General features: G+C 39.4%; 1 protein-coding gene across 3 annotated transcripts in view; it reads left to right on the top strand.

Annotated features, from left to right (window-relative positions):
* The window catches only part of bcas3 (BCAS3 microtubule associated cell migration factor), a 184,850-nt gene that overhangs the window by 4,580 nt on the left and 152,494 nt on the right, over positions 1-27,776 (top strand). For all 3 annotated transcript variants that reach the window (XM_060887632.1, XM_060887631.1, XM_060887633.1), the window contains exons 5-13: positions 594-700; positions 4,908-4,989; positions 7,920-7,992; positions 16,409-16,516; positions 16,632-16,708; positions 18,268-18,344; positions 18,761-18,844; positions 22,071-22,241; positions 25,724-25,817. In XM_060887632.1, coding sequence (XP_060743615.1) covers positions 594-700; positions 4,908-4,989; positions 7,920-7,992; positions 16,409-16,516; positions 16,632-16,708; positions 18,268-18,344; positions 18,761-18,844; positions 22,071-22,241; positions 25,724-25,817 — 873 coding nt within the window. The remainder of the gene's footprint in view (positions 1-593; positions 701-4,907; positions 4,990-7,919; positions 7,993-16,408; positions 16,517-16,631; positions 16,709-18,267; positions 18,345-18,760; positions 18,845-22,070; positions 22,242-25,723; positions 25,818-27,776) is intronic.

Here is a 27,776-nt window from a genome sequence, read left to right as displayed (position 1 = left end):
AGGCCGGTGTATTATGTGGAGGGTCGTGTGCTTGTTTTATTGCATTAACCACGATTTTTTCCCCATCATTTCATTAGTTTTTATTTCAAAGCAAAAGTCAGCTTTCCAATCAATCAGCCGAAGATGCACCGCCACATCTCCGATTTGTAGCGCAAGCGGCTTGAATTGTCTGTAAACAGATTTCCTGTGTTGCTTGAATCCTTGAAAGCTTTTTATACTGTAATTTATTGCACATGAGTTACAAATCTGGATCATAATAAGACAACCGATCCTTATTGTTCCAGTCACAATGCAGAGAGCAAATTATATAACCCCTAAATGGGGCTGGAACATCAATTCTATAGAGCGGACCTCTGTTTATCTCAGCACAGCTTTTTCACTCTTAACCCTCAGGCTTTTTTTTACTAATCTGCTATTTACACATTATGGTGTAACAGCTGATACTTGAAGCTTCTCCTTAAAAAAGGTTTTACAGAGTGCTAAGAACATGCTTTTGCATGTACACACCTGCTTTTACTGAGATGCTGCTCTCTCTTTCTCTCTGTGTGCGTGTGCACGCGTGTGTGTACGTGCATGTGTGTGTGTGTGTTTAGATGTGGCCCGCTCACCAGAGTTCCTGGAGATGCACGGCAGCGGTGTGGACCCACCTCTTTGCCTGATGATTGGTTATACAGACGGAATGCAAATCTGGAGTGTATCAGTAAGTACTTTATTCTGTTCAGTGAAGAGTCATTGATCAGCATGTGAGAGCTTCTGGTGTTTCTAACTCATGCAAATCTTTAGTTCCATTGGATTACACTAAATAAAGTGTGTGTCCAAAAAGAGGAACACGGGAACAGAATAACTAGCACATGGAACTGAAATAGTAGGAAATATATAGAAATATGTCAATTTATGAAACTATAATTAATATGTAGTACCAGCAATAAAGTGCCATGTTTCTAAAATAACATAGGAAAAAACTTCATCTTTTTTGTTGTTGATTATGTTGTTGGTGTTGTCAGTAATGGGTTTTTTATGGTTATTGATATTGCTGTTGCTTTTATAGTTTGCCTTCTTCATGTTGCTACTGCTGTTGTTTTGGTTCATCTTCCTGTTGTTGTTGTTGTTGTTGTTGTTGTTGTTGTTGGGGTTTGTCTTATTATTCTTGCTGTTGTTGTTTGTTCATCTTTTTGTTATTCCATTTCTTCACCTTCTTTCTCTTCTGTTTCACTTCATCTCTTTCCAGCTGTTGGTGTATTATGTCTTATCAGTGACATCAGATCTGTTCATGAATTGTACAGATTGTATTGTAATTGTATTGTTTTATCCCCCCAATGTTGAATTACATGGTTATTTCACGTATAAGTGTGCAATGGTAAGTGTAAGTGCACATGATGCTGAGTAAATATGCAGTTCTGCACCACAGCCACTAGATGTCAGTAGAGACAAAGACAAAGCTTCATTTATTAATTTATAATGCATTAGCTAATCATCCTCATTATCTTCATGTGTAATTTGTCTTTTTTTATTTTATTTTATTTTATAATTATACAACTGACATTATAATAATTTAGAATCATCAATGTTTTGTGGTAGTTTGAGTAGTTACATGATGGGATCAGACTTGTAATTGCAGAAAAGTAATCAAAGGAGTTGCAAGTTTATGAGTGGTTTGTTTCATTTAGGATGAAATAGTAAAAGAATACAAATATTCTTCTCACTTTCTGATACAGCTTCAATTTTAAACTCTTAAATTGTACACAGTATTCTTTCTGTATTATTCGCATCTCAGTCTCACGTTTCTCTTCCAAAATATCTTTTACGCCACATTTTCTTTATCTGTTTTTAGTAGTCTGTTTTTTTCCAGGCTGGCCAAGCTGCTGAAAGCTGCTCAGTTTCGGGTTGTGAGTGACCGTGAAGTGTTTGTGACAGTTGCTAAGCCGACACCCTGCGTAATGGCGTTGAAGGACTGGAGGTGGAGGAACGGGGCTAGCAGATATGCTGTAGAGAGAAAGTGTGTGTGTGTGTGTGTGTGTGCGTGCATTAACATTTCCTAAGTGTGCAAGGTCTTTGTCTAGAAAGGTGTTGTTCACTGGTGGAGATAACGAGCAGATTGTGCATGGTGAACTGAATGGCTGTTGGAGTGGAGAGGTGTCTGGAGCAATGACATGTAGAGGAGTTGTTAGAGCTGCTGTTAATCAAAGCTTTTCAATACATACTCATTCTGCATTTCCGTATATTTCTACGTTATAGCGGTGGACGATAAGAGAAAAATATCAGCTCATGATTCTTCATTTCAAGCTGCAAAACAGTACTGTGTTTAAAAAACCATGTTTGATGAAACTTATTAGTTTATTTTATTTTTTGGTTCTTCATTTTTTAATTTTTATTAAGTAACACTTAAAAAAGGTGGAAAAATGCGAAAGATATTTTAGAATTTTGACGATCAAGCACAAAATGTGTAACTTCAAATAATCGTCCATTCAGTTTGTAACGATAAACATAAAATAATAAAAGCTATCACAATATTCTTGAGATTTCATAAACATGTATTTCTGCATATTTGATCAGAATATATCAATATACTGTATTGTCTTTGTATTAATATTTTCTCTATTGTTATTTCTAGCTATGAGGCTGCTCTAGATAATACGATCTAGAAATTAATATTTAATATGCTTAAACTTGTTTATTAGTGGAAGTTAAATAGAATTTTTCCAAGTCATACAAATCTTTGTAATGTAATGGTTAGACTAAATTTGCTAAAATAGCTCTCACAGCCCTCAGTAATAATTTACGGTTTAAGCCGAACTGTGTTTCATCCAGCTTTAATCTTTGGGAGTCTGAGGTGTTGCCTATTTTGTGTCTATGATGTGAATTTAATCAGTCTCGCTCCTTGTTCATCTCGCTTGGGATCATACAAAAGACCAATGTGAATTTGGTTTTACAAAATGGTTACCATATAATGTGACATGGTACAGCTGCACTGCAAAGATTTCCCCATTTTTATGGATTACTGTAAGTCATACTGTGTGTTAAACCACATCAGGAAGCTGCGTGACATCACTTCAGAACTGGCCACGGTTCGAAACTTAGATTTATACTGTGTGAACATGTGTATGTACAGAAAAGTTGTTTTTTTTTTTTGTGCGTGACTTAAAGAGCTCCAATGCAAAACTAAAGCAAAGCTCAAGCCTCAAACATAACTTTGATGACAGATGACTGACAGCCTACAGAGAGCCAAATCTGTAGCTGTTATGTAAGGAACGAAACATTATCACGTACCTTATAGTGGCTACACACTGACATTTCCTCATCAGTCTTTATCCCTCACCTTAAAAAAAAACTGATTGATGAATCTGGAGTTTATTTATTTTTTTTTGTGAATAGTGCGAATAAAAATTCTTTCTATTGCAGCTTTTTTTTAATTTTTTTTAGATTTTTTATGCTTTTATGGTGCTTTTATACTTCATTTGGTGACGTTGATTCTTTTAAACTATTACCAGTGAAGACACATGTAATTACGCCCTATGATCACTGCACTCACATTCGATGCATGTAAATTGAAGAGGACTTGCACATTGTGATGAGGTCACACGATGTGTCTTGGCTCAAATCTGCGGTAATTCTCAAAAATCTTGCAGGCTCCTAGTGTAATCTTGGAAGGGCTGGATAACATATTGGAAGGTGCACTTTAATATAAACCATACAGACAGAAATAGTGTCAGAGCTGCTGTATAGAAAATGACATCATACGTTCTGAACAATCAGAATCAAGTATTCAACAGTGCCGTCATATCATTGTTATGCATATTTGGGGTTAATTTGGATCGTTTTCTTGACGTCTCCGTTTTTACACTTTTGACTTTATAAGGCTCTTGTAAAGACCAGCAGTCCTTCAGCAATCAGCCCTCCTCTTCAGTTTGATTCTTATAGTACACTGTGTTACAGCCATAAAGCTGCAACGTCATGAGTTCCAGATGGAGCTCTTGCAGGATCGCTTGATGAATTTCATCAATCCACATTCATTTCAGGAAATGGGCAAGTGTACAGGAACCAGAAGTAATTTTGCATATTGCTGTCATAAAAAGTAAAGGAATCGTGGTGTAGCTGTAAATGGACGACACACGGACAGTGTTTAACGCAACATGGCAGCCGGATTAATGGAACACTTGCAATCTGGCACGTTTTTATTGTTCCTCCGGCCTGATCGCCTGGGAAGGATTTTCCCGTGTAGTCTTTATCTGTGATATCGTGCCTTTCCCCCCCTCAAATCACACCATGTATTTAATCTTGGTGCCCAAGTGACCCTTGTTTTTGTAATAATAACATGACTGAGCCTTCTCTCTGTGAGAGCTACTAATTGTGCAAAAGAGCGATCATAATCTGGTGGGATTGTCTGTTTAAAACACACGGATTATGGCCATTAATGTGATAATGCCCATCCTCTGTATTTAAAAACACACACACACACACACATACACATGCACACCTCTTTTAAGGGCTTTCTCAGTTTACTAGACTCCCATCTGATCCCCATGTACATCTCAGGCTTTTTGTTGTTTGACTTGGTTAGGTGAGAGAGGGCTAGTGTTCAGATCCTCATTGTACTGTGGCTCAGTAACAAATCACTTCATAACCACAAACAAAACCAAACAATGCGTCTTTTCATTTCCATACAAGAGCTTTTTTGTGTCAGTTGAAAGTATAGTTGTAGTATCCATATAAACATATTAGTGAAAACATTTAATGGTACGTACACACAGACATAACTAAAAACTATTCTGCTTTTGTTTTCCCCCCAAATTAGATTGCTGCTCCATTAGACAAAGTTTATTAACTCTTAAGCAGAAAAACTATTTTATTCTGTTACAATGCTGTTCAATTCTGTAAATTAAACTGTTCACTTTTTTCTTTTCCTACAGCTGACTGGAGAAGCTCAGGAGCTCTTTTCTGTGCGGCACGGTCCAGTGCGAGCTGCTCGTATCCTCCCGGCCCCTCAAATCAGTGAGTATTTTTCTTTTCATATCTCAGTGTAGTTTACGGGGCTTTTGTACTCCATGAAGCGTTAGGATCTGTGAGCCCCAGAACGTCTTCACCTAAACCTGCTTTAAACGTTTGAGCTTTCAGTGTCGATTTATTATGTTGATCTAATTACTTAAAGCAGGAGTGGACAAGCGAGTAGTCTGGATGTCAGGGATAATTTCTTGTTTAGATTATTAGTTTTTTTTTTTTTTTTTTAATTTTTTTTAGTTGCTCAGAGTACAAAGTGGATAAATTAAAACTTTTAAACAAATTATGTTTAAACATCTTACGGAACAGTTTCTACCAAGTGAATTAAGTGAAGTGTGCACAAATAAAAGATTGTTTTTTCCACCCGAGATTGGTCTATAATAATAACTCTCTTGCTAACACAACATACAGTCAAGAACACAGAATTTTATTTTACCAACACCACCAACAGCATACTGTCACCTTGTAGTCAACAGATATATATATATATATATATATATATATATATATATATATATATATATATATATATATAAAAGAAAACCAGATTTTTTTTTTTGTGTAGCAAGGATGTGCCAAATCTCATAGCTGAAATGTTGGCTAATGTCTTGCTGACCTTTTGTCTAGAGTGCTAACATGACCTAACATGAAGAGACTAAATGTGGTTGTTTGGCTTAGTCTACATTAATGCACATAACTAGCACTTCATACGTTATTATATTGTTCTAGCTATTATATTCCAGTCTGGGCAGCACCCTGGAGATTTTACTTGCCCCCTGCTAATGAATTTATTATTTGTCCATCCCTATAAAGTTCTATCTATTTTGCATGACCATTTATGACATTTTCTCAGAAGGTTCCGAGGTTTGTTTTTGTTTTGACCCTTTAACTTGACTTGGCACAATTTATGAAGTCTTCCTTCATTCAGTGGTTTGTATTGTGTTATGTTGAAATTAAAGACTACCCATTGCTCCTTAATTGCAGCAAGCGTGCCAGAGCCCTGCTGTTTTCCCTTGCTAATATTAAAATCAGCCCTTTAAGATCAGCATTGGCCTGCTGTCAGAGCGCTAGCTGGGATTTTACCCGTGCTGAGGCGGGGGGCCGCAGGCTTCAGAGACTTTTCCTCCTCTTTCATCACAACTCTTGTATTGGCTTCTACATGCTTTTGGTCAGTCCATTTGTCAGAGGAAGGAAATAGAACAGTCTGACAAAAGTACACACTCCATGCCTTGTTGAATTCCAGTGCACCTCATTTGGTAGGAAAATGTCTTTGTGGCAAACTTGAAAGTATCTACTTTGTTTCTTGCTTTCTTATTTCCACTGTAAAAAATAATCAGCTTTGTTTCTAATTCAGAATCATTAGATCATATATTCACAGTTCTTTGTAAGCAACAAGGTATAATTCAGCCACATGAAGTCTCCCAAGAGGCATTTTAATGTGACATTTATGTCTAGATTTGTGTTCCGGTCTTTTGGCAGATCCCAACAATGCACAATGGTGACTTTCAATACAAGCTGGACATGGATAAAAGCTAGCTTCAGTAATAAGAAGCAGCAGATAGCCAACACATAAGGAGAACGCTTCTCTGCAAAATAAAATGAATTGTTCTACTGGGGAAACTGATTGCAATCTGTATGCTGCGAACAGTGTTATACTGTAATGGGCCTTAAAAAGAGTAATTGTTTCGACCGGGAGCCTGGGTGGGCGGATTTGGAAAGTCCTGAAAATAGGTGTCAATTTTAATAAGTCAAGGTCTTTCCCAGAATAAAGGAGGAAGTTCTGCTTTCTCAATCCTTTAATTTATTTTCCACTGTGTTTCTAATGGTTACTATATTTTGTTTAACCACAAAGGCAACAGCCATCCATTAACAGTGAACTCAAATCTGTAATGTATTCATTTCCTTGCTGCATGCAGGATTTTTTTTTCTTTTTTTCTGTTTTACCTTTGCATGAAATCGTAAATCATATAAAACCTGGCCTAGAAATTGATTCGTCTCCAGATTCAGTTGTTTTTGAATTTGAGACAAGACTCGACTTGATTAAATTGTCACTTTCAAGCAGAAGGCAGCAATTAGCTATTGTATTTACTAGTCTATTTTTACATTATGACTGAATATCGTGACCCATAACGGTGATAGGAAATTTTTCTTTTCTTCCTCTCATTTTAGTACTTTACAGTGTTAGGGGTCTCGGAGCAGCACATTTACACTCACACGCTATACCACAGGGACTCTGCCTTCCTGCAGATGATTATTGTCATGGCACAGCTAAGTAAATTACAGCCTTTTGAAAAGCTAACATCATCTTCCGTCTTGAAATGATTGGAAGTTTCACTCCTTTATTTAAAAACAGAAAAATTAGATAAATGTGGGATCTGTAAACATAAAGCAACATGCCTGAAATATGCCTACTGGCTACAGTTTTGTTTTTTTAAACCAATGCTCCAATTTCTCTAAACTCCCAAAATTAAAACCAGTCAGACAAAAGCCCTCTCCTAAAGCTTTGAAGTCTATTTTTCAGCAGAGCCAGTGCAGAGACGCTCGTGTTAACACATTACACCAATTGGCGTTTCTGTTCTCAGCACATGCTTCATGTCTTGCATGTTGGTATTTTAATTTCATTTGATTTGCATAACTCTCTGTGTGAGTCCTGGCTTTATTTAGTGGTCAGTCAGGGTAAGTGTGTAGGCTGAAAGGAAAGAAATGCTGTCTTTTTTATATCCTTGACAAGCCATAATTTGATTACAGTGTATCTGTTGTAATGCAATCAACACACATCCTGTTGTGGTAGTTGCTTTTTATCATCATGTGTAGTGGGTGGCTCTGGCTGAACGACAAGATGCCTCACATGCACACGGCGTATGAATGTCTCTCTTTGTGCGGGTCAGCAGTTCATATTCTCTCCTCTGTCCCTCCGGCTGCAGGTCCCCTGAACACTGACAGCTTTGCAGAGAAGCGGCCCCTCCTCGGCGTTTGCAAAAGCACAGGCTCCTCGGGGTGAGTTCTAAACAGTGACATCACTTCCTCACCATGCTCACATGCTGCCGATACATTTAATTACAGATCTGTTCTACTCACATGGACACACATGACCTAACCGCGAGTTCCTGCCTCACCATTTACATAAACGAAGATATAAATGCCGTTTATTCCAATAGAAACTATTTCAAATCAAACTTCATGGATAAAACTCTGCTTAGGTCACACAGTCAATAATTTTCAATTTTTCATGATTAGTTCATGCTCTGATATTCATCTGCAGCGTATAGCTTGTGAAACCTGAGCCGAGACCCTTTAAACTTGTGCAACATGAAGTTAACCGCATGTGTTGATGGAACCGTTGTTGTCCGGTTTATGACATTTCCTCCCTTATAACATGCAGAGAGAACCCAAGTGATAGCCTTCTTTCTGTGTGACATTTAGACATTATGAGGTCCAAATCTCAAGCATGTAATTTTCCTTACGTAACAGGCTGCATCAAAGGTCTCCGCACTGTGCTGATAGAGCAATGGAACCATCAGTAGAATCGCAAGCAAAACCTTCGAGACTAAATAAGCAACTGGCTCCAGAGGACCTGGACCAGAGGCCAGCTTAGTGCTGCCACCCGAGGCAACGTCTGCCACCTCTGCCACTTTTGTCTCCATTGTGACAGATCTTAACTTAATATTTCCTCCCCTGAAAATAGACTGTGTCTTCACCGTGCTTTGATGGGGACCACCACAATGTTTCCATGACCTCAGTGCTGTACAGGCATACTCTCACTCACTCTTTGTTTTGTTCTGAGGGTTTGGGTTTGACCCCCACTGATGGTTAGGCTAACGAAGAAAACCTGCCTCTTCTTAAAAACCGTAACTCGCACCCTACAGCTGAGTTGCACGGCAACTGCTACTTTACAATGCAAATGTCTGCTTAGCTCTGCTTCCATCCATTTTTATTTATTCTACCTAATTATTGCTTTGTATTATTTCCTAAAAGAAATTCCAGGGCCGAATTGCCTGACTTCAAAGGAAATAGTTTATAAACCAAAGTCTTCACAATTTTTAGTATATCATCATCTTGAAATAACAGCTTTTGTCAACCACGAGAGTGCATTCTGTCTTGACACTTAAATGGAAAGCACATTGGAGAGTTGGCTGCAATAGCATTGCTGGTTTAGAAGTTGGTTCAGACAGCTTTAGGCTTAGATTACAAGATTTGCAAATTAAAGGAAAACCTGAAAAGGGAAAAAGCATGCGTGCTGAATCCTTCGCGGCCGAATTCCAGCCAGGCACACTCAACATAACTTTATCAATGGAAAGGATTATGCCTTAAGCCCAAACATTGCATGGCTCTAGTGATTTTCCTGACAGCAAAATACATACGCTACACTTCATGGTGTGCACCCGTGCCAACAGAGCCTGCAAATTAGCATGGAATTCTTCTGCTAGACCGTTACTGGTAAACCCCTGCTTGAATCTGGAAAGGAATTGAGCTTCCAGCATCATTATAGATGTAGGTTTCTTTTATTATGTTTAAGGTGTTTGCATATTTAAGAGACTACACTCATAGAATAAAGGTGTATGTAATGGGGATTCTAATTATTTGTGCTGCTGCTATTTCTTTTGAGGTTATATGTTCAGCATTTAGAAAGCCTGCTTTTGTTCTTTGACGTGGAGAAATTAAGTTGCTGGGCAGGCAGAAAACAGTTCCCTCCCAACTTCTCCTTTCCCCTCAAGTTACCACATCTCTTTAGAGAGGATGTGGGCATGGTTTTCCACTAATTCAGTCCTCCGTCATTGCGGATATTAGAGATGTGGAGGCTCAGCTTCTGGTCCTCTCCTCTCCTCTCCTCTCTGGCCTCAGGTCCTGACTTTTTGGACTGGACTCTGGGACACTGGCAGGCCTCCAGCACTTCACTCACTCTCTGCCTTCTGAGTATAGCACTGATCCAGATGCTCAGCTCAACAACTCCTCCTATTCAAATATCCCACAGCACGTGAGGAGCCACACAAAGCACAATGTTATCATAGAGATCAGGAGTGTTTTTAGGATTGTCCTTACTCAGTGTGCTAGGCATATATGCATTAGGCATGTAAAATCCTGCTTGCATCTAATGCTTGGTTATTAATTATACAGCAGGAATGGAGGAAACCTATTTTACTTGAAACGTCTATTTTTGAAGAGACTTAGTGAAAACCTGTTGTGATGTTAATCTGTACTTTTCATTCTAAACCTTTGATGTGAGATATCCCTTCTAAAGTGTATTAAACGATAAATCTCTTGAGTATTTGAGAGACAGGGGATTAAGAGGATTGCTGTAGCGATGCTTTTAAACTACTTGAGCCGAATTACGCTCTCACACCCAGAACTGTGGATCAGACTGACCAGCTACTGACACTGTTTAATCATCTTCATATTAGGATCACTTTGTCTTTAATTACCAGAGCAGTGAGCATCAGGTACAGAGTGACACATGATGCAGTCTGGCAACAAATTATGCTGTTCTACAGACATTACTCCTTTGTTCTTTACACCTTGTACATTTGTCAGACCGCATATGCGCCATATGGAGCAGTCCTATTAGCTGTTTGTAACTACGGTTGGAGTTACAGTTAATCTGTTCTCAAAATCTAGCCTTGCCTCCTCTCAGCTTTTCTGCCTCAGGTAGTTTATATCTTATACATTACATGTGATTTTCTTTTGAAACATTATGGAATTATGTGGCGTCGACTAGCTTTGTGTCTTGCTGGTTAGGTGAAATAGAATGCCATTTATATAAGTAACTGTGCTTTTATTAATACTGGATAACCACTGGGGTTTCTTATCTTTTGTAACCTGCCTTGACCCAACAGAAATATAATGTGAATTTAGCAAGAAGTTTTTGTCATCCTGAGATGGTGGTATGATAGAGTTATTCATTGCATATGCAAGATGCCAAATTAAACTGCCATCTCTGAACACAGTGGCTTCAGGAAAAAGAGTGGGAAATTTTAGTGTTAACCTAGAATCCCCTCTGAAAATATTGCACCAGCAAGCGCAAAAACAACAGTTAGTGACAACAGTTAGTGACAATAACCTACACAGGGCATGGGTGAAACACCCCCCGCCCCCTCACGTTGCCCAACACCCCCAACACACCGTTCCTCAGTCACACTGTCCCTTGCATGCCATTCCTCACACGCTGTTCCTCCACACACTGTTTCCCGCTGTGCCCACTGTACCCCCCATGCCCACTGTCCCCCCCTCGCCCACTGCCCCCCACCCCACCCCACCCCCACCACTCTCTAGCACACCATCCACCTGCACGCAGTTACTTTTAATGATTCGGTTTAAAAAAGTGATGTGGCGCTCATCTCACCCTTCCCTTTGTTCTACCTGCGTTTCAGTTTCTACTGAGAGCACTTTTGGTCGTTTGGTCATTTGTGGTTTTAAAGTAATTTGAGATATGGGCTGGTACGACCCACTGATAGATATGGCAAGCGCAGACCTTTCTTTTAGAATTAGGCAGAAGGTTAGCACATTTTTTTCCCATGAGAGATTCTCCATAGAAAACAAAATTGGAATGTACAGAATCTGTTAGATCAGCATCGTGTAGTGGACTGCACATAAGTCAAGGTCTCTAAGGATAGGAAAGCGCAAGCCTTTTGAAGTGTACCTTTCTTCTTTATTACACTTGTTTAAAAGGGTTTTCCATCAGTGTTGTTTCTTATCTTTCGTATTAATAGCTAAATCGCTTACACAGAGGGATGGTCTCAATGCAGATTTGACCATTTATAACTCCTTGACTTTTTAGAGATCTTCACTGTGATATTTTTTGATTATCAAATGATGTGTGGAGGTGTTAAATCAGGATTAACTTTGTTGTGCTAAATTTATTGTCTTTTATGAGATTTATCTGTCTGACCTCTAAGGGGAAAAAGAAACGAGCGCTTTCTTTTTGTCCGTTAATTACCCTTTGCTTCTCCAGAAAAACAGAGGGTCCTCACGCTTTTGATGAATACGTTTTCTCCTAACTCTGCTGTATGCTGATGTGAGAATTAGGTGATAGACGTAAGTGGATGTTAAGTAATTTAAGATGGTAAACACCAGCCTGGAATTACATGGTGCTTTAGAGTCTGAATGGTGACGCCAGTGTGTTAGCAGTATGCATGTGAATACATGGTAGACCCCAGTAAAAGTAGAGGAAATGTATTTCAGGCAGACAAAGAGCTGTGGTTGAACTTTTTACCCTAATTACTTTCCCACTAATGCCCACAGTGTGCTGAAATCAAAGGTCCCCCTCAGGCCCAGAGAATCTTGTGATGTGGCCAGCGTTTGTTGTGTACTGACGCTCAGCTCAAGAGAACCCGGAGGATTTAAAGCACATTGAAATGTGTGACAGAATACTTTTTTTTACGAATATCTGTGCCGTACCTACATGTAGATTTACTTGAAGGTAAAATTGGACTAGTGTGAGGATGTCCGGATGGACCAATCATGGCAAATATCTGTACAAGCAAAATAAGAAATTCCTTCATTTAAGGCGTATCTTAGAAGGTTGAAAAGAACGACTCTGAAATATTTAGTAAAATAATTTTACTAGCAAGATGAATTATGAATCGGTCTACAATGCTGGTTTCTTTGTCTTGTTTTGCATTTTTAGACCATGTAGACCTCGCTGTTTGTTTTCCCTTAGGAATCTAGGCAATGTTTTAAAAATTTTTCCTGGCAGCTAAGTTCCTTTGCTGGAAAACCTCTAGATATCCTGGCTTCTATGTTTTATGGACCATTTCACTCAGGTTAATAAAGTTACGGATTAAAAGATCACTCGGAAACATGACCGGTTCGAGATCTGTGTGCACATCCAGTGTAAATTAGAATAACAGATGAGAAGTTTATGACCAAGTGATGAAATGGTCAGCATCTTCATAATGACTGTTGTCAACCAGCGTGTTGCTAAAATTAAAGCGAGACCACGGCTGTAAAATCAGTAGTGATATTTCCCATCTGGTACAGTTGCAGTTCTGGACAAGAAAAGTTCAGAATACTTTTTATGAGCTTCCTAATGTGAAGCGAAATGGATTTTGCAGGACTGCTTTGTGGTCATTTTGCAGGATTGTACTGTATGATTAACTAAGTGATTTGGGATGGTGTATAGGCTACATGATGTAGACAAAACAGCAGATTGGGATTATTTTGCCATACAGTATCATCATGATGTGCCTTGCTATGAACCTTTGGTGTAAATTGATTGTCTCTTGATGTGGCAAACCAATAAAAGATGACTTGCAGTAATCTTTTTTTCTTTCTTTGGTATTTACTTATTTATTTGGCTGTTTGTTTATACTGTATCGGTAGCACACATTTTATCAGCCTTGAAGAGCTGGCCTGAGATCCAAGAGGTCAGAATGGAAATAATAAAATTGTGGTCTTGCAGTCTTCTGTAGAATAATTATTGCAACGGCTCATATGGCAATAATGCTTCACAAATTATATATTTTCGAAGCAGTGCGATATTTTGCCACTCTTAACAAAGAATGCAAAATTTAACAACTGGTCCAGTTTGCTATTTCTATAACTTAGTCCATGCCTGAAAGGATTTTTCCCTCCTCACACTTGGATGATGTCTGAATTTGGGGATTTTCAGGATGAAAAAAGGTACCAGAAGGCAAAAATTGTTCCATGCACAGGAAAAGGGCAGGCATCGGTTTAATGGGTCGTATTTTTTAAATGTGCCCTTTTGTTGAAGAAAACATCTATTTGACATTGATAAAATGGGATCACAAAAGGGCTTTATATTGGTGCTCAATATCACCTACATGTGTGCAGAACCGAAGCTCTGATATAATTTTATAAAGGTAATTGAAATTTACGGTCACTCTTCAATCGAGCTCTAGATTTTCAGTGAGAGGAAATTGTATTATAGATGACAGTGCATTGCTTCCATTAGAAGCAGGCCATTAGTTCTCATCCAAAAAGGTAATTGAAGTGACCAATATGATGATTTTTTTTTCATGGCTATCACCGTCCCATTAATCAATCTGGAAGCATATCATTTGTGTCAAATTGGCTCCAAAAAGCTTTAAATTGGATTGATCTGGTCCAGATAATGCTGAAATCAATGAATAGTGGCTATAAGACAAGTTTGAGAAGTTAAATGCCACTATTAATCTCAGGATTTGAATCCAGAGTGTTTTCTGCTGTAATAATAGTGGCTCCTTGTCTCATTTCTATCCTAGTGATTAAACGTTGCGAGCCTAAAAAGAGCATCAAAGCAACATGAGAATAAAGTGCAGTAACTTTTCCAGATGCTGCCTTACATTTAACACACTCTGAAGCTGTCGCTAAAACGTGTTCACCCGATTCGCTATTATTATGTGCTCATTTAGCTGCTATAAAGAGAGTAAAACAGAGTACACTGACACGCACTCACACAAACACATGCAGCTTGGTTTCTGTCTCTTTTATTGGCCAGTCGAAGCTGTGAGGGCTCCTCGAGTGCCAGGGCTTTAGCAGATTGTTCCGGCTGTGGCCTGTGAATCCATCTGTGCTGGAGCTGGCTGCCGGGCATGGCAGTGTGCGGCCTTGTTCGTGTCTGTGGTTGCTGCCACAGCTCTCAGAATTGTGGCGTTTACACGCATGCTATAATCCAGTCCTGGCTCAGCTTGGAGTGTAAGTGTAGAAAGCTGAATATATTGAGTTCAGCATGAAATCAGGGATGCTGTATCCCTGCCATTTTTCCTTAAAAAGGACTGGAAGCAGTGCCAGACCACAGCAGACTGTTCAAGCAATGCAACACAAGTCTAAGAGGTACCATCAGTGTCTCAGCTTGTAGGGTGACCCAAGGTCTGCCATTCACTGTTGTGTTTTTGTGTTATGGCCAACACACATAGCAAACCGGAACATTACTCACCCACAGTCTCACAATGATGTGGACAAGTGGGTCAAACACATCTATTTTGGGCAGAAAGAAAATGTGCTGTTTGTGTCTCATCACAGCGCTACTCACAGCTCCTTTTCTGTTGGTTGGCACATTTATGAAATTTCTGGTTTTCTATCACAGCGATTCGAAGCGCAGAATGTTCCAGCGCCTCATCGTTTTTCATTTAATCTTTTCCGCTTTCATATTTGACACTTTGTGGCTGCTTTATGATGCACTAATATGTGCATATTGTGAAGCACGCCAGTGTTATAGCCACATCGTTTCATCTGATCTTTATGTCTGCACAGTTTATGCTGGGAAAAGTATTTTGGGGGATTTGTCCCCTTTTTGCTCCTCAGTTCGCTCACCTGCCAGTTTTCACTCATCAACATGCTCCCTCTCCTATCATACAACAGCTACCAACTGGGTTGTATACGAAGATCAGGAGATATCTGCTATGCTTTTATATGTCTTAAGCTATGTCTTCCTTTAACTGGTCTCTGGTTTGATGAGATGCCTTTATCTAAAGTCATTCACCTAAACTTGTGATTGGCTGCAACAGAGGATCAGCTACAGGAGCCACAGTGGTTCATCCTTTGAAAACTAAAGTCATAGAATGATGGAAAAATCTCTCTCTTTTTTTTAAAATTATTTATTTATATTTATTTTTAAATATTTACTTCAGGCAACTAAAATACTTTGCATGGCTTTACGGCAGGCAACTGAAATACTTTCCATCAACCGTAGTCGATGACCTCTGGTGTACGGCTAGGTCTTTTTCCTTATATTACAACTTTTCAAACATACTTCTTTGTAGCTCTTATTTAGTGACCATCACTATGATGAGACACCACCCATGGATTTTACATGTAATTGCCGAATTGCATGTCTGTGTCGAATCTTATCTGAGATTCAAAATCAAGTTTTAGCCAGGAGGCAGACATACAGTTCAATTAAGCGACAGACATATCAAAATCATTAGAGGTTGCATTCGGAGCCAATTATTTTGCCAGTGATTCACTAGTTATTGATTTTCTTTATTTACTGAGACAATCAGATCAGTCAAGCTGCATCCTCATTTCTTCATTCTGCATTCCTCCGTGACCTTTTCTCACTCGGCTTGCACTCTGATGCAGTCGCGATGTAAGGCAGAGATGCTTTGTGCAGAGCAGAATTATCATTATCAAAGAGGACATTTTACTTTATCAGAAACATGCCAGCGAGTTGACTGCTTGACACGGCAGACCCAGCAGTGCGTTTTTTTGAGTTTTCTGAGTTACTCTCTGCCAGCAGCCACTTTTTCTTCCCCCAGATTGGCTGATGTGTTACTTGACAAAGCATTTAATGTCAAATTTTGGGAAGGAAATGGTTGCAACACTTTATACTGAATACTGATGCAATTAAATTGGGAAACTGCTCTTCTGTGGGATTGTTTAGCATTCAATGCGTTTCAGATGCATTCCAATGAAGACTGATGTATTTGTGATTTGTGCTTTGTTTATAATTACTGCCATGTGTGTATGTTTCTTACAGGACCAGCCCTCCTTACTGTTGTGTGGACCTATATTCTCTAAGGACAGGAGAAATGGTCAAGTCAATCCAGTTTAAAACACCTATTTATGATTTACACTGCAACAAAAGGTATCCTGTTTGTACAAATGTCCTGCAATTTTTTTTTTTACGAATTGTTTGTCAGGATCTGTTCCAGTGATCTGTACGTGCTGTTAATGGATCCCCTCTGTATCTTTAATTGCAGGATTCTTGTCGTCAGTCTTCAAGAAAAGATTGCTGCCTTTGACAGCTGCACTTTCACAAAAAAATTCTTTGTCACAAGTAAGCAGACTTCGGTCCTAATGTAACAGCTTTGTTTACTCTTTATCCGATTCGATTTTACTTTAAACTCCAGCGAAGGACCTCCAGTTTTGTTTAAACCCTCGCACACAATGACATCATTAAAAAGCACTCGCTTTGTCTTTTGTTGTGTGAACCTGCACAATCTCATCTCCATGCATGCAATCGGAGAGCTGGAGACATTTTACCTTGTCACTCTACATGGCTATACGATATCAAAGACCAGTCCCAGGCTCCGTACTCGACAGGCCGGTAATCACTCGCCCTGGCCATTACATGAAAACACTTGTATACTCTCTTAAGTCTGTCCTTTCCCAGCACCTAACACGCTTTGACTTCTACAGTAAGGGCCATTGTGTCCTCTGAAGTCCATATCACAATCCGAAACCAGGCCTTCTATCCCCACTTAAGCAATCGTCTGTTGTAAATTGCCATTAGCGTAGTTTTAATGGCTCTTATTGTCTGTCTGCTTTCCCAGTCCACGTCTGTGCCACAGGAAATGACCACGGTCAATAACCCCTTACATCGTTAATCTCTCTTCTAAAGCTTCTTCATCATAAAAAAAAAATAAAATAAATAAAAATCAAGACTAGACATGTTTGTTTTTGAAAGCGATTATGAGAAGTCATAAACCAAGACGATATTCTCCATCACACTGTCAGCTCTTTCTCCATCTGAAACGGAAGCCCAGCTCTGTAGTATACGGCCTTTGAGTCCAGTACACGTCTGTGCCTTGCAAGAGATGGAAGTGAGGTCTGAGAACAATAATGAAAATAGTTCCGGTACACAGAGTATGTTAAACACATGTTATCCTGTAACATTGGCTCCCTCTGCCTTACAGAAGCTTTACACTCTCTGTTTGTGGCTTACCTCACGTTTTGTTCATCACAGCTTTAGATCTGGGCTCCATGCACCAAATTATTGTCTGCATACTTTTTGGATAGGACTTTTTCTTAAGGACTAATTTGAAGTGTCATCACACTTCTCTCATATCAGAGGGTTATGCGTTCAAAAAGGGACCTTTCCATATAAATGCTTGCTGGTATCATTTTTATTTCTTGTATTGTATTTATTAGCAAAACCATTATGTTACAGCGTGTCACATATTATAGTGTTTTAGATTAGATTAGATTAGATTAATGGGGTGTGTGTAGGTGCACACGTTCTACCCTGCAGACGTTCTCGTCCAGGCTGCATGGTGCCAGTGTTTCCTATATGGCTCTCAAGGGTCAAACTGTCTGGTGGTTAATAAGCTTAGGAGCCATCTCACAGTCACTAAATGCCATAGCCTTCAATTTCAGGCTTCACAAATTGAACCCTGTATCCTCAAGTGTGAAGATCATGCCTAATAAATACTGCACAAATAAATGCAGTCCAATCTATCAATCAGCTTGTATTCTTTTGAGAAATACATGGTATATGCTCTTTTACTTTGTCATTGCTGAAATATTTTCTACTGTAAGAGTGTAACTGTTGTTTGGTGTGACTGTTGCGGTGCTGCTTAAATTGTCATGTTGTAATGTTTATGTTCGGTCTTGCAGGCTGCTATCCTTGTCCTGGTCCCAACCTCAACCCCATAGCATTAGGAAGCCGGTGGTTGGCTTACGCTGAAAACAAGGTAGAAGTCACACTCGATCTTCCTCAAAATATTTAAATGTTGCATGAAAATTCAAAACATCTCATTCAACTTTAAACAGACCTAATTTTATTGTTGCGCTGTATGATAAAAGTTTCTGATTTGCTGCAAGTTCATTTAATGGTGTGTTGTTTGCTGCTGCACGATCGAGGTCAGACATTTCTCAGTAATGAACAGATGGGCCAGTGTGTCTGGTTTGGCGTAATGACTTTTGGCTAACAGTGAGTGAGTTTTCGTCCTTAAATGTTGAACGGGACAGAACGTCTGGAGGAGGTAAGATGCAGAAGGGGTTAGGGGTTTAGGGTTTTAGGTCCTAATGGCCCTTTCCGCCCTTTCTGTATGAAGACGCCAGGCAGGCCTCTGTGGAGTAATGATAATGTGTGTGTGTGTGTGTGCAGCTGATCCGGTGTCATCAGTCCCGTGGTGGGGCATGTGGAGATAACTCCCAATCCTACACTGCTTCAGTCATCAGCGCTGCAAAAGTGAGTAGACGTTTCTGTCTGCAGTTCAATTCAAAATACATACATGCATTGTGAGTGATATTTGAAAGTTTCAGACACAAATAAAAAAAATTAGCTATATGCATCTAAATCTATTATTTAAAATAATAATAAATACTTTTAACCCATTGACTTAAAGACAAACTCTAAGCTAAACTATAAGCCAGTCTATAAATGGATCTATTTGCCTTATCTAAACTTAAACTATAAAGAGACAGTGTTTAGTTTCTAGTTATGAAACACACTAGTGTAGTTCCTAGTAAAATATTCATAGTAATAAAAATATTTTATTACAAAACTGTCAGCGTTGCTATATAAATATCGCTAGTCATGCCAATAACTGATAAAACGTTTTGGCGTGCTCAGTACTTCCCTTCATTCTTTTTCCTTTGAGTTATAACAGCATTCCTGTTTGGTTTTCCATTGTGAACAGACATGCCCATTCTTCTAAAAACGTATTCTTTATTTTATGTGGGTACTATATTTCATTTAGTGATGGAAAGTCTTTTCAAAATGTGGTTTTATGTATGTTTGTATGTATTAATTAATTGATTTACTTTATTTATTTATTACTTGGAGTGATATTACTCTCCAGCTATCTATAAAGCCATCTCATTTAGATATTTCAGCAATAATATTTCTCAATGTACAAGACAGTACAGTCAGTTTACCGGAGGCCTTACGCATATTTTGAGAAAATCCTCCTCTGACACACACCCCAGTGCATCTGGTTTTAGGCTCCTCTCACCAGCAGGTTAATTGATTTATTAAGCCCACATCTGTATTCCCAGGCCGGCCTACTCTCCTCCCTAACGAGCTCTAACGGCTTACGTGAGAGAAGCACCATTAGCCCTAATGGTGGCATACATCAAAAGCAGCGCCCTAAAGGTTAGCAGGGAGGAAAACATGGTTAAAAAAGGCCTGATGCGTAGACGGGGCCGTCTGCAGATGGAGCCGTGATTTATAACCGTCTTCTTCGTCCTGACACGCCGTCCCTGTGCTGAGTGGCTCTGAGTGCGGCTGTCGAGGGGCCAGGGGGCTATCTCCCATCAGTCCTGTAACTCAATCACAATGCCAGGAGGGGGGGTGTGCCTCGCTCTGGACGGGGGGCAATGGGGACTGAAAATTGAATTGTGACAGAGCACAGACTGTGTAAATGAGCGGGATGGGACTCCGGGAGCAATGCTGTCGCGCCAGCCACAGGACAGTGTTTGAGGTGACTCTGGTAGTGGCTCCAATGTTTGGTGTCTGTGTAAAGCGGGGCAGTTGTGTGCTTGTGGTAAATGGATAGCACGGCTTAAGTGGAGTCTCTTGCTAGTTTCTCACTTGATGTAGTACTGAGCCGCTCGCTTTGTCTGTGTACGTGTGTGTGTGCTGTCTAGGTCCCTGAAGAGCTTAATCAAGCATTCAGGCCGGGCGGCAACGTCAATACCTTGTGGCGCCTGTGTTTGTTGGGCCCTCTGGATAGTGCTCTGACAAGCCCACTAACAGACTGTGTGTAAATTGCCTTGGCCCATCAATTATTAAGAGAAACGTTTGCCGCCTAATTGATCAACGCTAATGTGTTTTCTAATCACTGCAGTTGGAGTTTTTAGTGCTAATCCAAACAGTCAGCATTGATCAAGGCGCTGGGCAGCGGGGGTAGGAGGTGGCAGATCCTATTCCTGACTCCTGCTGTCCCAGCATTTACTTATCTCTCTGTTGCTCAGATTGCTAAGCTAACACACTCTAACAGAGCATTCGCGTCATGTGTTCAGAATCAGAATCAGATCTATTGGCCAAGTGTGTTGACACACACAAGAAATTTGAGTTCCAGCAGTTTGTGACTCTCAAAAGTACAGACATAAATAACACTATACTATACAAACTATACAAGAAAACAATGCAGACGATGAGATACAATATAGACAGAATGAGTATAAAATATGGATATAGAATGAATAAAATATATAAAATATGAATATGGAATATGAACGATCAGTAATGTACATAAAGTGTGGGAGTGCAAATAACAACATTGTGCAATATGCTTTTTGTGCAATTTACAGCAGCAGTAGTGTGTGTAATATATACAGATGATGTGATGACTGACAGTCCTGATAATGCAGTACTTATGATAAGAAGCAGTGAATATAATTATGGTGAGTTGTTGATCAGGATGATTGCCTGGGGAAAGAAACTGTTCATGTGTTTAGATGATGCCTAACAAAAAACGTGTTGATCTTACTGGAATTTGCACAACCACAAATACCTGGAAATATTAGGAGCTCGGAAAAGAGTTGGAGATGCACATCATTTAGAATTATAATTAACAGTTTGATGAATTATCTGCTGAGGGAAGGGGAAAGGAAAATAAAATTGTATCAAATCATATTAAATAGACTTATTGACGTGCTCTCGCTTTTTATCATCTAAAGTCTATAAATGTAGAAAACTGGTGGTAGCTCTTCAGGATACCTCATTGTACCTTTAAATTAATAGAATTTTTAATTCAACAATTTATACAGAATTAGTACAGGCTAATCATTTGAAAGATGTTTCCGAGCATTTCAGGATTAGGGTTGTATGTACGCTTCTTGATCCTTATCACTCGAAAAACGAAAGCAAGACACGGATGCAAAATGTCTTGAGGGAAAATTTGTTTATGCTTGACGTAAAGGCAAATTACTATTGTGTGAAATTAGTCTTTAATTAAAAGATCACTCTCAAATGTTACTTATATATCTTTTATTTAATTTAAGCCTTAGATTTTATTTTAATATTAATAAAACAAAATGTTTACTTTTTCACAGGGAGCACATACAATAGTTGCACTTACACACTTTATGCAGAATGACAACAATTTATATAGAAATGTTTTACTTTGTGGTTTGAATCATTGCCTATTAATGTTTCATTATTGATGATATTTAGTTTCATTTGCATTAGACTCCATGTTTATAAGGAATAATATATGAATTTGTGCATGACAATCAGCTATTTCTAGCTTTTTTTCATAAGATCTAGAACAAAAGCTCTTTAACATATGATGTACATACAGTGCTGTGTGTTCTGGTTTTGCTGAAGGATGTTAGAAAGGTTTCAGCAAATAGAAACTCTACAGTTCATGAAGAAGAAACGATTTGCATTTGTTTAAAATTTGATGATTGTATCTTCAATATGCAAAACTTCAATGAGTATTTTACCTTTCTTTCTTTTTTATTCTTAGACACTAAAGACGGGGCTGACGATGGTGGGTAAAGTAGTCACCCAGCTTACAGGCACACTGCCCTCTGGAGCTCCAGATGAAGAGGGTACAGCTCACAGCAGCAGCCGCCGCAGCCCTCACCAACCCGGCGTGATTACTGTCATAGACACACACAGTGTGGGAGAGGGACAGGTATACACACACACACACACACACACACACACACACACACACCTTACAGTACACATTTTAACAGCCTGTACCTCTGTTTAAATTTTAATCTTTTGAAGAAAATATTTAACAGATTTTAGTCTTGTTTGTAAGTCAGTCTTTTTTTTTTAACTATAAAAGAAAAACATAACTTTTTGCTGGCTTCAAATTCCATCTCTTCCCCAAAACAAATACAATAATGCAATACACTAAGTTTTTTATAGATTGGAACTTTAGATTATTTTTTTTTACAACTCCGTTACAGGCTCACTCAAGTCTGTCTCTTTCTTTGATGTGTATTGTACTGTACTGTACACGGATCAGAGGATTGAGTGGGACAGAGGATTATTATTTAATGTTTTGTTTTCATCATGGGGTAAAAAATTGTGTTGGTTGACATGTTTTGCTTTAGTGTTTGTCTGTAATGGCAGCAGCAATGCCAGTGGTCACTTTACATTTCTGTTTTTGTTTTTTTGTTTTTTTTTTTGAGAGTTTGTCTGACCTTGATGTAAAAACATCCTGAATAGTTCTGTACCGTTTATTAATCCCATTCAGCATTCTCTTTCAAGAAGCTTTGTGTCCTGCACTGATTTGTCATCACTATGTTATAAGGAAGCATATTCTGTAAGTTCCGAGTTCGTGGCAGGACGACGACTGCCAGGCTCATGACACAATACCACTTCCTGTACTTCGGCTGTCCCTGGCACGAGGGCTGCCGTAGTGAGAGATGAGAGCCAGGTGAGCAAAGGTGAAGGGAAGACTGGTGACACTCAGAGTGCATCTGAAGATGAACACCATTCGACTGCTCTTTTGTGGACATGCAGAAACCGCTCCCAGGTGTTCATCTTTCACACAGGATCTCTTTAATGGAGTGTCAGCTTAACAGACCAGTTTAAATGTTTGCAGTTCTCTCGTTCAAGGATTTTTACTCAGACAGAGGTTAAGTTGGAACAGATTTCCCTCATGTTCCTTTTTTACTTCCCCCTCCTTCTCACCCCGTGTTGATTTTGACCCGTGTAAACAGCTCGTCTGGTTTCCTGGGCTGTTAAAAATCTGAAGGTTAAACCGGAGTGTCCACAGAGGCTCGACCTCACACGCTACACCCATTCAGAGGTGTGATTTATTCCGCTTACGCACGCCTCCCGTTTTTCACCAGAGTCAACACTTTTACCTCTTTATTTGAAAGCTGTGGAAAAAACTGATGCCATAAATAGTCACCTTTTCAGCATGGAGTAGATGAAACCTAACATCACAAGATCTAGGCCACTTAGTAACATGTTATTGTGGCTGGCGCACATGTACGTACACATGACAATCCTCTGTTCATCAGTGTGATCTATAAGGACTAGCACACCAAGGGTCCGGCTGTCAAAGGAGAATAATCAACAACTGACTGACTCAACTTCGTTCTTCAAGAACAGCACATCTCAAATTTTTTATTTCTCTATTATACCACATCATGTGTTCACAATTACAGATTTTTTAAGTTTATTAAACTATGTATAGTTAATGTTGTGTAATGTTAGTTTCTGTTATCATGTGTTATACCTGACCTCAGTTCTTGTCCTTTCCTCACAAGACTCTTTTTTTTTTTTTTTTAAGGTCTTAGTAAGTTTGTCAGACTGAAAGTTATTTGTCCATTGTAAAAACATTACAAGGTGCTGACACTGAAGACCATCTCCATACAAAATGTTTCACCAAATCAGTGGTCATACATCCTTATTTCACTGTTATTTTTCTTTTGGTATATAGAAAGTCTGCCTGTGAGAAACTCTAATTAAAGCCGGAAATACTATCAGAGCTACTGTTTTGCAGAAAAAGAATGAACACATTCTAACCAATGGGAGTGGAGAGAAAATTCAACCGCTCTTTGGTATAACTCTTCACTAAGTTACTGGCTACATACTGAGTTTGTCACATCCTCCAGGAGTTTTCTCCTTCTGCTGGTTTTCATCTCATTCCCTACAAAGCACGTTTTTTCACATAAATTTTCAGTCATACCTGAATCCCTGTAAAACATTATCTGTTCTCTGGTATGAGACCTGTTTTTTGTCACTGGGGCATTTTTTGTGAGTCTGAACTGAAACGTCTTGGTTTGAGAGCAAGGCTGTTTTGTGTTTGGACTGGGTTCTATTAAAATGAGCGGCATGCTCCTTAATGCAACACCCCGCTAGATTTATCACTCTTCTCTCTGGCCTCCTCATGTCTGGCCTTAGTTATAATCTCTTTCATGAGTCAACTTTAACAGAGGGCCACTGACTAGAGAATGGCCTCTTGTGGAGCACCTCCTCTCTCTCTCTCTCTCTCTCTCTCTCTCTCTCTCTCTCTCTCTCTCTCTCTCCCCCTTTCTCTCCTTTTTTGCTCTTCTTTATCTTCCTTCTTGCCCCTTTTCTGTCTGTCTGCTTTCTGCCTTCACTTTCCTTACTCCTCCTTCTGTTTCCCAATCTCAGAGGTCGCTTTTTTCCTGTTGGAACCCATAAAGGATGAGTTACAGATCCATAGTGCTGCTCTTTTAACTGAGAGCTATTAATCTCTTTTGGATATCTATTAGCAGAGAGACAGTCTAGAGTTTCCTCCTGCTGTGTGTGTGCTTCAGCTCTTTCAACGCTTCATTTATTCTTCCATTCTTTAGGTTCTGGTCCTAGCTATTGTAGATATCGTATACAAACACAGTGTGCACAGGAGAACGTGGTGGTTGTTTTGTTGGTGTAAGACTATACGAACACATGCATTGCGTTTAACTACTGCATCATCACTTCATGCTCAATACTGACAGAAGGTGTTGATTTGTTTTCCATCTCAGCAGCTCAGACAGAAATTGATGTTAATGCACTCATTCTAATACAGTGTCAGTTTTATAGTAACATCTTACTCAGAAATGTATGTTGCCAACTCACCATTTGAAAGGGATTAAACAAAAAACTTGTGTGATTAATGAAAAGGTAAATCTTTCTGTGAGAACATGTCTGAAGAAGGTGTCTCCAGTGTCAGCACTTTGTATAGGAAGCAAAGCTGTCTTCAGGAGTGAGCCAAACGAGTGGGATGACTGTTTAAAGTTGCTGTGACATAAACGATAGCATGTCTCATGGACGTTGACATTAAAGGTAACTAAAAACGTATGACGTGCCACGATATCTTTAATATGACTTGTAATTGGTGGAAATTGCTGTGGCGTGAGGGAAGTAAAACACTCCAGAACGTGCTGTTAATCGGGGCATCGGCTTTAGCACAGTAACCGGAACTCCTCTTCATGACTGGCTACATCACTTCACCCAGTCATTGATTATGTTCTCGCTTCTGTTAGGATGCAGTTTTGTATTGAGGTAGTGTGCATTGCAATGTGGTCTTCTTTGGAGGCAGAGTGAATGGAGTCAAATTATATTTGGTTATGTTTGGTCTGCTGAATCAAGTCTTTTTTTAATTTGATGTCTTTAATGTTGTGATGCTTTCGTGTGTATCTGTAGGTGCTTGTGAGTGAAGACTCCGATGGAGAGGGAGTGGTCGCTCATTTTCCAGCTCATGACAAACCCATATCCTGTATGGCGTTCAACCCGAGCGGTAAGTATAACCATTTACAGTGCCTTACCGAAACCCCACATCTATTAAAGTTGACACTTAAGTAATTATTCTTGATCCCAAGTGTTTATGTGCATATGGTGAAATTTGATGAGAAGTGAAAATGGCAAAGAAGCATGTAGCAATGCCAATGTCTGTAAAATAGCTTGTATGGGATGGTCGAAGATGAATTTTTTTTTTTTTTTTTTGATGTGGTCTACTTTAGAAAGTGTCTGGCACCAGGGCATTGAGTTGAAATGAGTGATTGTTGGCCCTGTGGCAATAAAGTCTACATCCAGGCCTTTTAAACACACTAGCACACTGACTGATCAGTTCAAGTGTGTCCATGTGAAAGTGCTAACTTAACCCTGATGTGTGGATGAAGTATTACCAAAGCCCCCAAGCTCCATCAGGTCCGGTTTCACCACCTCAAAGATGAAATGAAATTTCAAGTGATCACTCTGTTGAAGAAGATGCGGGACAAGTTGGTAATTCATTATACATTTACTTCCGCATGTCACAACACACTTTACCTCACAGCGACACCGCGGCAGGTCTGACATTCATCCCATCACATGTCTCAGAGAGTCACCTCAAGTTCTATAGACATGCCCTTGGCCTGACCTTGCATGCGCCATGCTGTGTTATAGCCAGTCATCAGAACACCTTTGTGCTTTTGTACATTGTTGTGTTTGTCCTTCCGGAAATCTACTACAGCTAGCGTATGGTGTCATGAGTGTTACAGGTAGAGTGGCCAGTTAATAAGGAGGTGCTGACAGCTCCTGCCTGACAATGCCCTTAGAGGAATCCTTCAAATACCAGTCCTTATTAATGCACTGTGGGAAAGTCCACGCAAGATGGCTCATTTTCCACCTCTGCCTAGCTGACCTCTGCTAAGCTCTGCTTTATCCCCCCCAACACTTTTCAAGGGCTTGATAGAAACGTCACTGCTCACGTTTGATGAATTTAAATGGTGTGAGAAAATTTAGATACTTTACAGGTTTATTTGTATAGCAAGTTAGACTCAGAGCTTGTCACATGTTATAAACCACTTTTTATATAAATCACGTTAATCCAGTGAGATTTTCTCTTATATGCTTTGTGGCAGTTAGAACTTTGAGCAGTTTGGCATGAGCTGCTTCAGGCTGATATAGAGCTCATGTGCTGTTTAGATTATAGGCATGCGCTGCAGAATATAGCATCCGGCTTGTATTTTGCAGTCTTTCTAGTTCGGAACCATGACCGTGCCATGGAGAATTACACTTATTTTGTTTTAAAATAACTGCTCTGCACACTGCTAGTGTCTGGTGTAAAGCCATTTTATTAACGTGACCACGCACACACTGCTGCCGTGGTCTGTTATAAAATGGGCTTAAGAGGAGCTCCAGATTGAACGAAGGCTAATGAACTCACTCCCTTTTAGTAACTGCTTTATCCTGGACAGGGTCGCAATGGATCTGGATCTGGGTGCGAGGTGAGAATACACCCATGAAATCCATTGCAAGGCACCATGCACACACATTTACACCTGGGGGCAGTTTATCTTAGCCGCGATGAAACTAGACACCCAGAGGAAAGCCATGCAGACAGGGTAGTTACATGACAGACAGTAACATGAGTTTAGGATTGAACTGGGGGCTCTGGAGCTCTGCCAATAATAATAATAATAATAATAATAATAATAATAATAACATGATGATGATGATGATAATTATTATGATGAAGTTAAATAAACATAAAATATTATGGTTAACTATAAAATCTCCTTGCATGCTCCAAACACTTCTCAGATTAAGAATATATGGTTTATTAAATTTCTACTCACTTCTAAGTTTATATATGTATAGAGTGGTATTAAAATTATGGTGGTGTTCTCTCCCTTTAATATATTATATGTGTTAGACAAGCACGAGTGTGACCGAGATTATAGGGGGAATATAAATATATAGAGTGAGTTTGATC

Source organism: Tachysurus vachellii, chromosome 15 (genome assembly GCF_030014155.1).
Source record: "Tachysurus vachellii isolate PV-2020 chromosome 15, HZAU_Pvac_v1, whole genome shotgun sequence".
Taxonomy (NCBI): Eukaryota; Metazoa; Chordata; class Actinopteri; order Siluriformes; family Bagridae; genus Tachysurus; species Tachysurus vachellii.
This window is presented reverse-complemented; position numbering and strand designations above follow the sequence as displayed.